Source organism: Marmota flaviventris, chromosome 14 (genome assembly GCF_047511675.1).
Source record: "Marmota flaviventris isolate mMarFla1 chromosome 14, mMarFla1.hap1, whole genome shotgun sequence".
Taxonomy (NCBI): domain Eukaryota; kingdom Metazoa; phylum Chordata; class Mammalia; order Rodentia; family Sciuridae; genus Marmota; species Marmota flaviventris.
In genome coordinates, this window is record NC_092511.1 from 61,549,043 (window position 1) to 61,567,563 (window position 18,521).

General features: G+C 40.6%; 1 protein-coding gene across 1 annotated transcript; it reads left to right on the forward strand.

Moving 5' to 3' along the window:
* Positions 1–11,146: 11,146 nt before the first annotated feature.
* On the forward strand, positions 11,147–18,137 carry LOC139701806 (uncharacterized protein C2orf78-like). The gene is made up of 3 exons (XM_071601728.1): positions 11,147–11,237; positions 14,591–15,352; positions 16,180–18,137. Exons 1-3 carry the CDS (start codon positions 11,147–11,149, stop codon positions 18,093–18,095), a joined length of 2,769 nt encoding a protein of 922 aa, XP_071457829.1. The 3' UTR covers positions 18,096–18,137.
* Positions 18,138–18,521: the final 384 nt, after the last annotated feature.

The window sequence follows — 18,521 nt, forward strand, 5'->3', positions numbered from 1 at the left end:
TGCTGTTTTGACTGGCATCATTACCTCTGCCTCCACTGCAGCGGAGGCATTGCATCAGCAGGTCTAAACACCCATTACCTTCAACAATTCCATAAGAATGTTACCAATACCTGACAAACTCAAGAACATATAGATCCGGATCATTCAAACAAAATTCAACAACTAAAAGATTCTACTATTTGACTATAGAATAAGTACAAGATTTATGATGGGCTCAGAGACTTCAGTGTCATTGTAACATCACCCAATTTGATGACACTGAGATTCAATGGCAAAATGTATGGAATCACCTAATGGGACTTGATCCTTTTCATAGAAATTCTTATTTGGATTAAAATTACAATCTCAGGTTCTGCCATAGCTAATGCAAAAACACCTATTTTTGGTAAGAAATTTGGGGCAGTTTAGCTAAAGGGATTTCTTCCCTCAAGCCTTTGAAATACTTTTCTACACTTATAGCTGGGCTACTAGCTATAACTATACAGTTAATTTCTGTTCTTCTTCTGCAGGGTCTGTCAAGCAGGATGGAAATGATTAAAACATCAGGAAAATATGGTTCAAATATTAATCATGCTCGCAATGCTCCAAAGGACCCGAACTCCTGAGATCATGGAAAGTGCACCTTGAGTTTGAAAGGGATACGATGGCCTTGATTAAGGGAAATAGGCTCCCCAATGATAGGACCTGCTAAAATTGTTTTCCTACCACTAGCAAATCAGTTAATCTTCACTGTTATTATAATTATCTTTCTTCTCTCTATTTTAAATTGTGTACAAAAAATTTTCTTAATGAGGTGACCGACCTGGCTCAAGCCCCCTCCAGAACACAGTCCGAATTTCTGAAACCACAAAAGGAGGACTGTGCCTGAACCCCACGTCTACTCCCACATATACTCCTCTTAAGCCTCATCCACCAGAGAACCCATATTCTTTTGCAGAACTCTGAAATCAGGGGTCCTCCTACTTCACACCTTCTCGGAAAGAAGCAGCCAGATCTGAAATCATTGCCCTATTCATTATGCCTACCCAGAGTCTGGAATGAAGGATATGCAAATGACAACCCCCCCAAAACAGTGTGGCCTAGGAAGAGGGAGGGAGGGAAAAGGCAGAACATTGATAACATTGATCCTTTCCCAATACTTCCTTTCCCAGTGACATAAAAATCCCTGGGAAGGAAGCAAACATCACTAGGTGACAAGACATCCCTGGAAAAGGGCAAGCATTGGACCTGTCCCAATATATCCATTCTCAGTGATAGGACAATGCACCCTCCATTCTTGCCCTATGAAAACACTGCCAGTAAAAACAAATTTCTAGTTTTTGCAACCTTTTTCCTGAATGCCCACGTGCTGCTAAAGTCTTCAATGGGTAAGTTACCTCCCAGTGTGTAACCTATATAAACCCAGACCAGCAGCCATTTCTAACCAAAAAGTCTGCCCATCTAATGCCTGACTCCATAGCTGAATAAAAAGTTTTGCTGAATTCATGAGGTCTGCACCCGTCTCCACCATTTTGTTCTTATATCCTAAAGCTATAGTAGCTGTGGATACCCTTGATTTCTCAGAGAACTTATGGAATGATCTGGCTTGCAGATACTCACTGTATGTACTTAGTCTCATATTACATGCCAGTATTATACAAGTAAGCTATCTGAGGTATGCAATTGAACTAGAAAGAAAAAAAAAATACCCTGAAAAAGCTGACATAGTTCAAGCCATATCTTTATACTGCCAATCCCTCTTAGATAAGCATTATGCCACACACAACCAGCAAATATATATATATTATATATATATATATATATATATATTCCATAATTAGCAGTGTAAGAGATGGGAACAAATGGCCTCTATATGCAATATTTAGCTTTATTTATGAGCAATTTTTTCTATATATGCACTTGTCTTCCTGTGGGTTCTTGACATTGTGAATCAACTATCTACTTACTCTCTCTAAAGAAGTCCACAAATTAAATAAAGGTTCACTGAAAACTAACAGAACATTTAAAAAAAAAAAAAACAGCTTACCACATTTCGGGTGGGGTGGCACATGCCTGTAATCCCAGCAGCTCGGGAGACTGAGGCAGAAAGATGGCAAGTTCAAAGCAAACTTCAGCAATGGCAAGGTGCTAAGCAACTCAGTGAGACCCTAGGTATAAATAAAACATAAAATAGGGCTGGTGATGTGGCTCAGTGGTAGAGTTCCATCCCTGATAACCCCCCCACCACCAAAAAAAAAGTTTACCACCAAGGAAAATCATTAAATCCCAACTCAGTGCTCATATATATATTATTACCAACTCAGTCCTGACTTACTTTATCACATTACAAGAGAAATTGGTAATACAAACACTCTCCAGGGCATAAAAAGCAAAAGCAATTTAGATAAATTTGGGCTGAACAGACACACCTGTTCCTTGGGTGCATAGCATAACCACAATGCTTTTTCCACAAGCCTCTCTTTGCATGTCTACACAAATCCATCAGATTAACTTAATTCACAATACTTCAGCATAAACTATCATCAATGGAAAAACATGCAATATATCTTACAATGTTGCATTTCTTTAAAATATGACAAAAAGAAAAGTGAGCTGAAAACCCAGAATCTAAAATAGCTATCCATACACTACAAACACATTAATGGGTGACAAAATGAAATCATTTGACAAAAAAGAAAATAAAAATTAAGATTTTTATCTCCACTGTATAGAATTCATGACAGTTTTTGGGTTTCCAACCTAGGTATTTTTAAAAAATTATATATATATTTTTAAATTTATATATACACATTTAATTTATATGTGTTTATTTTTTATATATGTATTTAATTTATATATATAATGAGCCAGGTGCAGTAGAATACACCTGTAGTCCCAGAAACTCAACAGGTTGAAGACGGAGGATCACAAGTTCAAGACCAGCCTCAGCAACTTAGAAAGGCCCTAAGCAACATATGAGACACTGTCTCTAAAAAAATAATAATAATAAAAAGGGATGGGGATGTGATGTAATGGGAAAGTGTCCCTGGTTTAAATTCCAAGGACCTGCCCCCGTGCAAAAAAAAAAAAAATGAATTGCCTCTTTTATTAACACAAAATAAGACCTCAATGAGTTGACTTGTTTCTAACAAAAAGTTAAAATTTAAAACTCCATGTTAACCTCTCTTTTCTTTATGTTATGCTTACTTTTTTATGTTATCCTAATGTTCTAACTATTCTCCTGGCCTTCCACCCAAACATGCAAGACAAAGAATGTGAGAAGCCCAAGATTCTATAGAGGCTGTTTGCAAGGGGGAGGAAGTCACAGTAACTGCCACACTGGATCCTCTTACATAAGAAGACAGAAAGGATCCTCAGTGCCTCTCACAAATGAAAGAGGCTGATGGCAGAAAGTCTACATGACCAAGGAGCTGTCCTCAGGAAATTATAACTTACAGAACTACAACAAAAATAAGGAGTACAACCAACAATTAAAAAAAAAAAAATACGGAGAGGGAAATTTTACAGTCAGCTAGGTCTTCCACCTCTCTAGAATTGCTTCTAATGTTCAGAGTTCATTTTTCAAAGAATCAACTCATAGAAAAGAAGACCCCTCCTCCTGGAAGTCAAAAGAAAGTAATATCAATGTGTATAAGAATGCAGACTCAAGGCTTGTCCATGAAAAAATGTCTACAATGAAGAGGGGTGGGAGAAGGAGAGTAGAAGAGAGTTACCAGTCTAACCTGGCCCAGCCCAGGCCAAAGAAAATAGGGGTCAAGGAGAAACTAAAGAGAATCTTGGGCCACATCATTCCCCAGAGAATGCACTCAAGGAACTTCCCCCTAGGGCTGGGATTGTGGCTCAGTGGTAGAACGTTAGCCCAGCATGTGTTTGGCACAGGGCTTGACCCTCAGCACCACTTAAAAATAAATGAATAAAATAAAAGTATTGTGTCCATCTACAACTAAAACAAAAAAAAAAAAAGAAAGAAAAACACAAAAACTTTTTAATCCCTTTCTGAATCCTTGAAAACTGCAGTAACTTCACTAATCAAATCAACTTCTATGGTTCCACAACCACTATATTTGCTCAACTTAGATGTCTCTTTCTTCCTTCTCCAGAGATATTAACTATATACGTTAATATAGTAATGTATCCCTGTTCCTGCTAATGCCACTAATCATTCTGTTGTCACAGGCCTCACTGGACTACACATGACCTACCTTCCAGCCATTCCTGAGGAAACCGCTGTCCCTCATTCCTAGAACTCTTAGGGTTTCTGTCTCAGATATCCTTCTACCTTTTTAAAATATTTTTTTTTTTAGTTATATTGGGCACAATACCTGTATTTTATTTGGTTATTTATATGGGGTGCTGAGGATCGAACCTCGTGCCGCACATGTGCTAGGCGAGTGCTCTACTGTGGAGCCACAACCCCAGCCTCTACTTCCTTTTCTTAATAGCACTCAAGAGTGAAATTCAATTCATCATATTTACTCCCCCTTCATCTTTCAACTCTTCAAACATTAGAAGAGGAGAATGTTCCTGCCTTCAAGGAACATTCATTGTCCTGACCCCCACCCAAATTTATTTCCTCTCTTTGTGTTTTCCACATATCATCTTTAACTTCACAAACTGCCACACCAGACCAGAAACAGCAGAGACAAGAAGTGCCTGGTGTATTCAGTGAGAATCCTCTCTCTACAGGCAAAAATGTTAATGTCTTGAGCCTGGAGGACAAACCCCAGGCCATGGGAATACGTTAAGAGAGATAACTGGGGACAATTGAGGAAAACAGGTCAGTTCATTATTCCGATTAGCATGTTCCTCGTGCTGGTCTTCATAATATGCACAACTGCCAGCATGGCTACAGACACAGAGGCTTATAGGGCCCACATTCTACAGCCTGTCACTGCTCACCCAGTAACATGGTTTGATCCTCCCCCTTCAATCTATCTTAATTCCAAGGCCATCTTGCCTGGTCCTTTCTTGACAACCAGGTCCTCCCAACAATCTTTGTTCAATTATTCAGGACTGTCCTCCTGACCCCCTCTTTGTGTTTCGCTCAGAAACTCATATTGTTACCACACTGGGCCTCAAAACTCGGCTAATATATGTCCCAAAATAACAGGATCAAGAGGCTAGGCTTATTTTCCTCACTGGCAGAGGCTCACCTGCATGCCAGGGAGTTAATGTTAATTACTCATTAAGCAGACTCAATGCTCTTACCATTGCCACAGAAATCATTCACCAAAAGTTTTACAACGGTCTGAAGGTGATAACCCTATCATCGAATCTTTCTATTGTAGGAAAACAAGTTATTGATTGGGGTTCTCCAGGGGAATGACTGATGCTGAATCTAGAGCTTTGGAATGAAAATTACCTTACAGAGACAATTTAGAACATCTGGCTTATAGAGCTGTTTTCCATTCCAACATCACTAGATACGGGTCTAAGGGAGAATTACCACCTGCCATGAGAATGGATTTTCTGCCAATTCAGGACACAGTATGGAAAATAGGTCTGACTGAGGAGACTTTGGGGATCTGGAAGGGTAATTCTCTTTTTTTTTAATTTTTAATTTTTATTGTTGGTTGTTCAAAACATTACATAGTTCTTGATATATCATATTTCACATTTTGATTCAAGTGGGTTATGAACTCCCATTTTTACCCCGTATACAGATTGCAGAATCACATCAGTTAAACATCCATTGATTTACATATTGCCATACTAGTGTCTGTTGTATTCTGCTGCCTTTCCTATCCTCTACTATCCCCCCTCCCCTCCCCTCCCCTCTTCTCTCTCTACCCCCTCTACTGTCATTCATTTCTCCCCCTTGTATTATTTTTCCCTTTCCCCTCACTTCCTCTTGTATGTAATTTTGTATAACCCTGAGGGTCTCCTTCCATTTCCATGCAATTTCCCTTCTCTCTCCCTTTCACTCCCACCTCTCATCCCTGTTTAATGTTAATCTTCTTCTCATGCTCTTCGTCCTTACTCTGTTCTTAGTTACTCTCCTTATATCAAAGAAGACATTTGGCATTAGTTTTTTAGGGATTGGCTAGCTTCACTTAGCATAATCTGCTCTAATGCCATCCATTTCCCTGCAAATTCTATGATTTTGTCATTTTTTAATGCAGAGTAATACTCCGTTGTGTATAAATGCCACATTTTTTTTTTTTAATCCATTCCTCTATTGAAGGGCATGTAGGTTGGTTCCACAGTCTTGCTATTGTGAATTGTGCTGCTATGAACATCGATGTACCAGTGTGCTAAGAGCCAAGTATATGATGCATGGCATTTTTGGTCGAAAGGTGACGCCAGCTAGCCACTGAGATGATATGATTATGTTAAGATTTGCATTCATATGGATATTGGACTCCTGCTGTTCACCTAGGCCAGCTACAGGACTCCTGGAGAGTTCCCATTGGTTGGGGAAGTACAGTAGGAGGGAGTTCCGGGGGAGGAGCTCTCTCTGCGGGTCTGGGAGGAGGCCGCGTGGGTGGAAAAAATCTTCCCGGGCGGTACCGGACATTGGCGGCAGTTTCAAAAAATAAACTTTGGTCCTGCTTGAGTGGCTCGAGATTTTGTGCCCAGCCAGACTGCGGCACCAGTGTCCCTGTAGCATGCTCTTTTTAGGTCTTTAGGGAATAGACCGAGAAGGGGAATAGCTGGGTCAAATGGTGGTTCCATTCTGGAAGGGTAATTCTCAATATAATAAGTTGAAAAATGTTATCTATTATAACATTTCCTTTCATAAGGAATTGTACCTTCACAGTATGTGTATTAAATCCCTATGTTTTAGGGTCCAGACCCATTCAAATACCCATTCAAATTTTGTGATGCCTCACAAAAATCTATATTATGTTAAAATTGTGTAAAGTGTATGCTACAACAACATTTGAACTCTATGGCAAAGTTCAGCACAAACTATAATGACTCTCAAAAGGCTCCTTGTAAAATTAAAAGTACCATGGCAGGAGGCCCCTTAAGTACCATCCACGTAGGAACTACTGAGGCACCTGAAACACCATGCTAAATGGCTCATCTGGTGGCTGAGAGCTGGGACTGTTGCTTTGACTGCAGCGGAGACACTGCATCAGCAGGTCCAAACACCCATTACCTTCAACAATTCCTTAAGAATGTTACCGAGACCTGGCAAACTCAAGAACATATGGATCCGGATCATTCAAACAAAATTCAACAACTAAAAGATTCTATTATTTGACTAGGAGAATAAGTACAAGATTTACAATGGGCTCAGAAACTTCAGGGTCACTGTAATATCACCCAATTTTGTGTCACTAGAGATCCATATGATGACACTGACACACAAGGGCAAAATGTATGTAATCACCTAATGGACTTGATCTTTTTCATATCAATACTTGTTTGAATTAAAATTACAATCTCAAGTTCTGCCATAGAAAATGCAAAAACATCTACTTTTGATAAGAAATTTGGGGCAGTTTAGCTAAAGGGATTTCTTCCCTCAACTCTTTGAAATACTTTTCTACACATATACCTGGGTTACTAGCTATAACTATACAGTTAATTTATATTCTAGTTCTGCACAGTCTTTCAAGCAGGTTGGAAATGATTAAACCATCAGGAAAATATGGTTCCAACATTAATCATGCTTGCAATGCTCCAAAGGACCTGAACTCCTGAGATCATGGAAAGTGCACCCTGTTTTTGAAAGGGATACAATGGCCTTGATTAAGGGAAATGGGCTCCCCAATGATAGGACCTGCTAAAATTGTTTTCCTAGAACTAACAAATCTGTTAATCGTCACCTTGATTATAATAACCTTTCTTCTCCCTATTCTTAATTGTGTACAAAAAACATTTTCTTAATGAGGTGACCTGTCTGGCTCAAGCCCTCTCCAGAATACAGTGCAACTTTCTGAAACCACAAAAGGAGGACTGTGCCTGAGCCCCAAGTCTACTCCCACATATACTCTTCTTAAGCCTAAAACACCAGAGAACCCATGTTCTTTTCCAGAACTCTGAGAGCAGGGGTCCTCCTACTTGACCCTTTCTCAGCAAGAAGCAACCAGATCTGAAATCATTGCCACTATTCATTATGACTTTTCAGTGTCTAGAATGAAAGATATGCAAATGACAACCCCAAAACAGTGTGGCCTACGAAGAGGGAGGGAGGGAAAAGGCAGAACATTGATAACATTGATCCTTTCCCAATACTTCCTTTCCCAGTGACATAAAAATCCCTGGGAAGGAAGCAAACATCACTAGGTGACAAGACATCCCTGGAAAAGGGCAAGCATTGGACCTGTCCCAATATATCCATTCTCAGTGATAGGACAATGCACCCTCCATTCTTGCCCTATGAAAACACTGCCAGTAAAAACAAATTTCTAGTTTTTGCAACCTTTTTCCTGAATGCCCACCTCCTGTTAAAGTTTTCAATGGGTAAGTTACCTCCCAGTGTGTAACCTATATAAACCCAGACCAGCAGCCATTTCTAACCAGAAAGTCTGCCCATCTGATGCCTGACTCCACAGCTGAATAAAGGCTTTGCTGAATTCATGAGGTCTGCACAAATCTCCATCATCTCCATCTCCTTAACCTATAGTAGCTGTGGATACCATTGATTTCTAAGAGAACATAAGGAATGATCTGGCTTACAGATACTCACTGTATGTTCTTAGTCTCATATTACATGCCAGTATTATAGAAGTAAGCTATCTGAGGTATGCAGCTGAGATAAAAAGAAAAAAAAATATACCCTGAAAAAGTTGACATACTCCAAGCCATATCTTTATACCACCAAACATTTCACAATCCCTCTTAGCTAAGAATTATCCCACACACAACCAGCAAAAAAAAAAAATATATATATATATATATTCCACAATTAGCAGTGTAAGAGATGGGAAAAATAGGCCTGTAAATGCAATATTTATCTTTATTTATGAGCAATTTTTTCTATATATGCGCTTCTCTTCTTGTGGGTTCTTGACATCGTGAATCACACTATCTACTCACTGTCTCTAAAGAAGTCCAAAAATTAAATAAAGGTCCATTGACAACTAACAGGATATTTTTTTAAAAAACAACTTACCACATTTCTGGGTAGGGTGACACACGCCTATAATCCCAGCAGCTTGGGAGACTGAGGCAGGAAGATCGCAAGTTCAAAGCATACATCAGCAATGGCAAGGTGCTAAGCAACTCAGTGAGACCCTGTCTCTAATAAAACATAAAATAGGGCTGGTGATGTGGCTCAGTGGTAGAGTTCAATCCCTGGTAAACCCCCACCACCACAAAAAACAAAAAAAAAACAAAGCTTACCACCAAGGAAAATGATTAAATCCCATAGCTGTACTCCCCCAAACCAGCTCAGTACTCATATATATATATTATTACCAATTCAGTCCTGACTGACTTTATGGCATTACAAGAGAAAGTGGTGAAAATAATACTCTCCAGGGGATCAAAAGCAAAACCAATTTAGATGAACTTGGGCTGAACAGACACACCTCTTCCTTGGGTGCACAGCATAACCACAATGCTTTTTCCACAAGCCTCTCTTTACATGTCTACACAAATCCATCAGGCCCTAAGCAACATAGTGAGATCCTGTCTCTAAAGAAAAATAAAAAGGGCTGGGGATGTGAGGTAATGGGAAAGTGTCCCTGGTTTAAATTCCAAGGACCCATCCCCCCAGCAAAAAAAAAAAAAAAATTAATTGCCTCTTTTATTAACACAAAATGGGACCTCAATGAGTTGACTTGTTTCTAACAAAAAGTTAAAATTTAAAAGTCCATGTTAACCTCTCTTTTCTTTATGTTATCCATACTTTTTATGTTCTCTTAATGTTTTAACTTTTCTCCTGGCCTTCCACCCAAACATGCAAGGCAAAGAATGCAAGAAGTCCAAGATTCTATAGTGGCTGTTTGCAAGGGGGAGGAAGTCACAGTAACTGCCACACTGGATTCACTTACATAAGAAGAGAGAAAGGATCCTCAGTGCCTCTCACATATGAAAGAGGCTCATGGCAGAAAGTCTACATGACCAAGGAGCTGTCCTCAGGAAATTATAAGTTAAAGGAGTACAACAAAAATCCAGAGAGGGAAATTTTACAGTCAACTAAGTCTTCCACCTCTCTAGAGTTGCTGCTATTGTTCAGAGTTCATTTTTCAAAGAATCAACTCACAGAAAAAAAGACCCCTGCTTCTGGAAGTCAAAATAAAGTAATATCAATATGTACACGAATGCAGACTCAAGGCTTGTCCATGAAAAACTGTCTACAATGAAGAGGGGTGGGGGAAGGAGAGCAGAAGAGAGTTACCAGTCTAACCTGGCCCAGCCCAGGCCAAAGAAAGTAGGGATCAGGAGAAACTAAAGAGAATCTTGGGCCACATCATTCCCCAGAGAATGCACTCAAGGAACTTCCCCCTAGGGCTGGGATTGTGGCTCAGTGGTAGAACGTTAGCCTAGCACGCGTGAGGCACTGGGCTTGACCCATGAATAAAATAAAAGTATTGGGTCCATCTACAACTAGGAAAAAAAAAAACTTTTTAACCCCTTTCTGAATCCTTGAATACTGCAGTAACTTCACTAATCAAATCAACTTCTGTGGTTCCAGAACCACTATACTTGCTCAACCTAGATGTCTCTTTCTTCCATCTCCAGGGATGTTAACTGCATATGTTAATAGAGTAATGTATCACTATTACCTCTTATACTGTGAAACATAATTTATAACATATTCATAATATTTTAATGAACATTTAAGAGGAACACGGAGATGATATCCCTAACACAAGAGCCTGAAGGAAGGGAGCCATGGGGTGAGCCCATTATGTCCCTCTTGCAGGGCTTCACCTACCAGAACTGAGCCATTTAGTTTCTATTATAACTCTCCTGTCACTTTCTCCACCCAATCAACTCTCTTGTCATTTTCCCCACCCAATCGCACCTTCTCCTTGGGAGTCTGACCACTCTATTGGCTACTTCATACCTTTAAACGGCCAGTTTTGTGACATCATTCTCCCACCAAACCTACTGCCACCTGCTAGAATCTTAGGCTTGCCATGTAGTTGTAAACAAATTTGGATCATCGCAAGTGACCAGTGACCAGTAACCAGTCATTAGAGTGGCCAGTAAACACTGACCAGTGAACTCCATATTGGGAAACATGCATTCTCTAGCCTCAGCCACCCACACATCCTCTGGGGTGATCTCCTCATCCTTTGTATTTGATGTGACCTCTTCTCTGACCATGTCAGGTGAGTAAAGAAACTTTTAAAGTTTTTCATTAGACTTTTACCTGCCTCAATTTACTAATGGAGTCAAAAGAGCTTAGAATAATAGGGGAAAGGATAGAACTAGAAATCTGGACACCTAATTTCATTTGGAATTTGACATGTACTAGGTATAGAACTGGACTATCTTACTCTCTCACAAAATCTGTTTCCTGATTTGCTACATGAGGATAACAGATTGCCCATGTTCTGGTCCCTTACTTTTCTTGCATCTTGAGGGGCATGTTTATAGAGAATGAAATCAGATTTCATGGTTGTGTTGTTTCAACTGAAAGAGACAAATCCTAGGCAGGGTGGAAACCAAGAGGTTTCCTCTGTAACAGTTTCCCTTCACCAAGATTTCTACTTCAGTATTTCAAATTTAGTGCTGTTCATAAAAGGGACATTCACATATTTGGGAGTTTTCTGTTTAAACTAGGTGAAAAGAGAAATAGGGAGAGAGGAACAGGAGGACAGGGCTGTAAGGAGGCAGATGTTCTTGGGAAAGCAAGTTTGTGACTGTTTAAGCACAAGGCAACAGGAACTCGGTGGAGGAAGAAAATATAAAAATAAAGGAGAAGAAAAGGTTTGAATAATAGAGATGAAGAGAATGATGTTCTCGAGAAAAAAGACGTGGGTTGGGATGGATGTGGAAGAAAAGCAAAGATTTTATTTAAACCAACAGACAGCATAGATTGAATCTTCCCAGAGGCTGGTTTAGAGAATGTTTAGATTAACAGACCAGCAAGGAAACTAAGACTTGAATTAGGGTATCACTGGGGTAAGCAGGTTATCAGAAAAGTCACACTTGGCTGTTACAGTTTTTCTATGATCTCTTTCAACACAGATGATGTTGACAGTTTGAACATGAACATGTTAGAAGTATGTTTTAGAAATTATTCTTCCTCCAAACATGCCAAGGAAAGTGGTTCTAGACAGAGCTGGGGAAATGGCATTTTCCATGTCCTACTTTGTTCTGATTTTTAAACTACAGGGATTTCTAAAAAATGTTTTGTCCAAACCTGCATCAGAAGGACACATTCCTTTGTGAGATATAAGCTGTCAAGATGAAGCTGTTTTCCATCTTTACAACGGTTTGTTTTTTTTTTTCTAAAACAGACAATATACAAATAGTCATTGATGATTTCTAAATCTAAGAACCGAAAGAAAGAACTATATAAGAATAAAAATTCAAGCTCACACCTCTAATTCCAAGTTTATTTAAATAATTATGTGAAGACTTTTTGTTTTGTCTACATTTCAAATAATTTTTCGGGGCTGGGGTGTAGGGTAGCTCAAACATTTTTGTATTAATTTTGTTTTAATATAAAAGGGAGAAGAAAATATCAGAATAAAAGACAAAAATTGTTTTAAATTTGTGATTTTATTATACTGTGATGGTTTTCTCAGACTTTAGGGACAAGATTTTTCTCTAAATGTGATAATAAACTAGGCTTCTATGATTTTGTTAAAGCATTTTTTCTGGTTTTTTTAATAACCAAAAGGATTATCAGAAAATGTGTTTATATTAATTGAAATATCTACCTAGTGGAATTAATGTCTTTTATTTGGTGTTGGTAATCCTTAGAGGAAGAGAAACAAGAACAGTAATGAAATTACTTTACACTTATTGTTTTTTTCTCTAGTATGTACAAAATTTCTTGTGTCCTTCCTTCTGTCCTCCTTCCCTTCTTCTTTCCCTCACTCCCTCCATTTCTCTCTCCTTCCCTCCCTGCCTTGCTCCTTATGCCTTCCTTCCTTCCTCTCATTCATTCTTTCTTTCTTCCTTTCTTCTCTTCTTTCCAGTTCTGAGGATTGAACTCAGGGTCTCATGCATGCTAGGCAAGCATGCTACACAAGCTATATCTCCAGGATATTTTATTTGTTTTCTCAGATAGGATCTTGCTGAATTGCCCAGAGTGGCTTTGAATTCCTGGTTTCCTGCAATCCCACTGCCTCAGGCTCCCACGTGCTGGGACCAGAGGCCCACCACACCATGCCCAGATTCATCATGGGTTTTGGCTTTAGTTTTCGCTTCTCCACGTGGCTACCCATCTGTTCACTTTACTTAAATTTGTGTTCACTTTACTTAAAATTACACACATTTTTAGTATAGTTTCTCTGTCTATATGTACTGCTTGAGAATGCATTCAAACTCACCTTCAATTATGAGCTTTGTTTTGATTAACAGTATTCACTAAAATCAAAGAGAAACATTCATAATATTGTATGCATGATAACAGAACTCATTTCTTAGCAAATTTGATATACACTCACTTTTGCTACATATACATATGTTCATTACTATCTAGTCATTCCTTTTAGTTCTGAGCTGGTTTTGACTTTTGCTTCTATCTTTCCAGAACATACTGTAACTCCCTCCAAATGAAACTTTTTGCAATATCTATTTATTAGTTGTAGTTCAACACAATACCTTTATTTTATTTATTTTTACATGGTGCTGAGGATTGAACCCAGGGCCTCGCATGTGCTAAGCAAGCGCCCTAACGCTGAGCCATAATCTCAGCCCCCACATGAATCTTATGTAATATGACACTTTTATTCATGGATGAATTATCACTGTTGGTATTGTTATAACCACACCAAAGATGAGTAACCTGAAGCTCAGAAAGTTTTAATTTCTTTCAAGAAGCATTTCTTGAGAAACTGAATTTCAGGTAGTCATTTTCATGTAGGATCAGCAGTTAGGCTGAAAGAGGGCAAAGAATGACGCTTAAATTATCATTTGGATGGTAAAACTGAACTCCAGGAAATATCATGTGACCTGGACAAACAAAAGGAGATACTAAAGATCACTGTGGTGATATCAGTACGATCTTCTATGAACAGGGAAAAACAAATTTCTGTTTCTCCAGATTTCTGGTCTTTGGAACAAGAGTCCTGGCCAGGGAGTAAGTTTCCATAATCTGTTGCTGATTTTGAACAAGTCGATCTCACTTCACTAACCCTTGGAGGACTCATTTGGTAACTGGTAATGTTGGGGTTTTCTCTGAGTTTGAAAATGCTTCAGTTCTAGGGCAAATTCAGGAGTCAATACTAGTGCAGGCTCAAAGGAAAGGTAGGACAGGTAGAAGGATGCTTTTAGGGAACAATGTGTGAAGCAGACCACTTGGGACTTCTGGGCCCAATTTGAGACAAAAGGCAGGTAATCAGAAGAGTACTTGCAGCCATCCTAAATGGAGTGATTTGGGGTCTCTCAATGATTATTGGAATGAGGGCCTTCCTGATTACTACAACATTAAGATGTCATTATTCCTCGAATATTGTAAGAATCTGTCTGTCTCATCAATATTTTCACCACCCTCTTCTTCCTACAGAAAATTTCCAAAATTCTTCTTTACATGGAAATGCTGATTCTCTGCAGCTCTCTCTTCCTGTGGTGACCAATGCAGCTTCCGGGACAGGAAGTGTCTGCAACTTCTCCAGAGCCTCTGCTCCAGCTGCCACTTCAGCATGGTTACTGCCCTCAACCTGTGGCACCTCCTTCCAGCCACTCATGGGCAGTGCCTACCTTTATCAACATGCTACCACAGCCATGGTGTCTGGGGTTACTGGCCAGAACCAGACTCCCATGGCACCTGCCCCCTATCCAAGTATTTCTGAGTGGTATATCCCAGGAAGTGCTGAAAAGAGCTCCTCTTCACTCGGGGACTTTAATCTGACTGTCACTGACCAGAATACAGCAGATTCTTCCCTATCTATGACATCCCAGTATGACAAAACTTCCGAAGCCAATGTCATGATCCCCGGGTATCCACTACTATCTGGTAGGCTCGTCCAGGTGACACTATCTCAGATTCCAAATCAAGGACGTTGCCTCTCACTACCCCACCAAGAAGGAAGCCAGGTCTACTACTATGATCAAAACTCTCTGGGGACTCTGCTCTCTGGAGAACATTGGCCCTGCCTGCAATCCTATGGCTCTGTGCCATATGCAGGAATTAGTGCCGCTGCCCCTCAACCAGAAATGGTGACAGTGCTGAAGGAAGTTCAGCCCACAAATGTCCTACCATCAGTCCCTACACCTGTGACCTACTACTCTGTGTCCACTCAAAGTATAGAAGGAACAAATTTTCAAGGTGAGTACAAACAGCAAAAAGGGGAAGGAATAAGATTACCATTCGAAAGGAGGGTCCAGTTTTCAGCTGGTAACTGTGAGTCCACACATCCCTAGAATTCAAGTGCTGAGATTTTAACCACAATCTTGTTCAGCAGTCCCCATTTTCAGACTCTGTAAGAGAAGCATGCAGCATAGCATAATGGCCACCCATGCGTTTAAGAGACCTCTAGGACCCAAGACCCCCGTCCATGCCCAGCTATGAAACCATGGCTGGCGGATAAGGGTCCTGCACTCAGTCCAGCTACATAACCACACTATAAATATATTTCCCTAATTTTACTTTGGTTTAGAAAAATACATCAACACATATCAGGGTGTGACAATTTAATTGTTCCTTAATTGACTGAAGGATTTAACCTCTGTATGTAGAGATGCTGTCCAAAGCAGGAGTCCAAAACCCCTGACCTTTCACACTGATTTCATGAGCAACAGCTCCACCCTCACCTAGTTCATGGTGTTAAGAGTTCTTACATTCTGGGGAGAGTGGAGAGAATTGAGAGGCCCCTATATGAGAATGAGAGACTTCATGAAACAGTTTTTCGGTGTTTCCCACAGAGGAGACAAGTGCTCTACCAGAAACCCATGCTGCCATGGTGATGGACCAGCCCAAAAGTAAGACTTCAAGGGATCACCTGTAACTAACACGCAACTCTTAACAGATACCTGTCAGTGGTCCTTAAAAAGAGCTAAGAGAAATGCTTTCTCCACCGTAGGTGGTTTCCCTGAATAGTGTGTTTCTGGGAAGGGGGAGCATCCTACTTACCATCGTCCTTGATTCCTTTGCAGGGATGGAAACTTCCCTAGGGATGGAGGCTTCCTTGGGATTGCAACCTCCAAGTCAGACATTTTGTCTGCCACAGCCTCCAGAATTCCCATACATCTGCAATAACAGAAAAAGCCAAATAATTGAGAAAAACCCACAAACTGAACTTGGGGACATTTCCACAATAACTCCAGTCCAGAGTTCTACTGATTTCTTGGCATTGCCTCCAAATCAAAGCCAGGAACAAACAGAGATTAAGAATTTGTGTGAGATTAACACCATGCTCTCAGAACCACTGGATGCCTACCAAATTGCCATGGAGAACCAGGATCCTCCACTACTCCCTTTAGACATCCCTGAAATCCACCAGCTTCTGGCCTCCATTGGTCCTCTGGACCAAGAGGAGAAGCCACATTCTGAAAATATCCATCTAGAAAGGAATAGCCTGAGTCTTGAGGACCAAGGCACACTTGAAAATGGGATTGAATTTAGCAGTGGTTTTGCAGACCTCACTGCACTGCTGGGGGATATTCAACTTCCTGAGCTTTTCAGTTCCTTAAAAGACTTTGACCAACCTGAAAGTCCCACAATAACAAAATCCAATGACACCAGAGCCATCACGGTGAATCAGGGTAAGGAAATCACAAGCGCCTTAAAGGGTCCTAGTGAGCCAATGAGGAAGAACAAACATAAAGCCTCAGAGTGTCCTGATGGAACTCCTCAGGCCAAAATGCAGCTAAGGGACCTAGAGTGTGCATTAGGAGGAGAAGTTGCTCACAGGGATGCAGACAGTAGTAGGGCCCCTGTGCACACAGCCAAGCACTCTATCAGCAAAGCTCAGGAAGCTGCATCCAGCAGGAACAGCAAGGCCAAGGGCCATGGGCAGGAAAAGACCAAGAGGACCAGAGAAAACAACTCCAGGAAAGCCGACGAGAAGAAGCAGCCAGGCAACAAAGTCAAGGCAGAAGAGAAGCCAACAGTGCCCAAACTGAAGAGGAAGAGGAACCAACCTGAGCTTTGCCAAGAGACCTTTAAAAAGCCTTGGAGCTGTCTCGGCATGCACATGCTGGAGTCGGTGCAGGTTTTCCACGCACTGGAGAAGAAGAATGATAAGAAAACTGGGCTCTCTTCCTCCCGGGCCCTGGGAAACTCAGGCAGTACCCAAGACCCCCGTCCATGCCCAGCTATGAAACCATGGCTGGCGGATAAGCGTGCTGAGAAATCACAAGTCAAAGCCCAGAACCCAGATATCAGCGCTAAAGGAGAAGGTCCCGCTCCATCCATTTATGAGCCTCCACCACCTGGGAAGGTTAAATTGGTACCTTTGCCTTTTCTGACCCTGGAGAAACCTCCACCTCGACCAGTAATCAATAGGAGGCCACAGTCTCTGGCTTCACGGACACCCACTGGGGCTTACCCTGCCCAGCCTGGTCCCGCTAGCTCAGCTCAACCCATGGCAGTCAATCAATCCCAACCAGCTACTGCCAACCCATCTTGGATGCGTCCTGCCAAGCCAGCTCAGCCCGTTTTGACTCATGCCATTCAGTCAGGTATGAGCGCTTCTACCCAGCCTAGTGTCCCTCGGTCTGCTGCTTCTGGGCCTGCACCCTACAAAATATCATCTTGCACTTCTCTCCATTGGCAACCAGTTCCCAATGTTGGGACCAAGCCCCAGTCACAACCGCTCAAGTCTCAAAACCAATATCTACTCCAAGACTTTGCCTTACAACCAATTCCATGGAGGAAACCCAATGTTCCTGGGCAAGTAGTATCAACTCCCATCACCAAACAGCAGAGGCCAGAGCGGGAAGCCATGAAGAAGAAGGCTCAACAAGAGCGTGAGAATGCTGCCAAGTACACTGCTTTGGGGAGAGTGCAGTGCTTCATTGAGAGGGAAAGAGAGATGGAGATTTCTCGCTACTATGGCTACATAATGTAAGAGCTGCTGAGATCAGTGGTGCCACTTAGGGACCAAATAGTTTTCCACATGTATATAGATAGAGTGATACACATTTATTTATTCTCAGATGCTTTCAAAGTTTAATAAAATTATATAAAGAAATGTAATATAATTCACTAATACATAATAAAGAGGCCTTCTGATACCACTGAGAATTGTTAGAAAATAAAGAGGCCTTTGGGTACCACAGGGGTACCAAATAGTGTTCTCATATACACATAGATAGATAGTTGAAAATTTATTCATTAGGCACAGTTGAAAAGGTAATATAGTTCAATAAAGAAATGCTATATAGTATTGATTAGAGGGTAATAATAAAGAGGCTTTATGTTGCCATTTGAATACCAAATAGTTTTCCACATATATATACAGAGAGGTACATAGATACGAAGGTATTCACTTATA

What these genes read in the sequence shown, in the direction of transcription:
- LOC139701806 (XM_071601728.1), top strand. Translation starts at nt 11,147, where the DNA reads ATGCATTCTCTAGCCTCAGCCACCCACACATCCTCTGGGGTGATCTCC. An exon ending in CTCTTCTCTGACCATGTCAG is followed by an intron (nt 11,238 to 14,590) that starts GTGAGTAAAGAA and finishes TTCTTCCTACAG; the next exon opens with AAAATTTCCAAAATTCTTCT. An exon ending in AGAAGGAACAAATTTTCAAG is followed by an intron (nt 15,353 to 16,179) that starts GTGAGTACAAAC and finishes ATTCCTTTGCAG; the next exon opens with GGATGGAAACTTCCCTAGGG.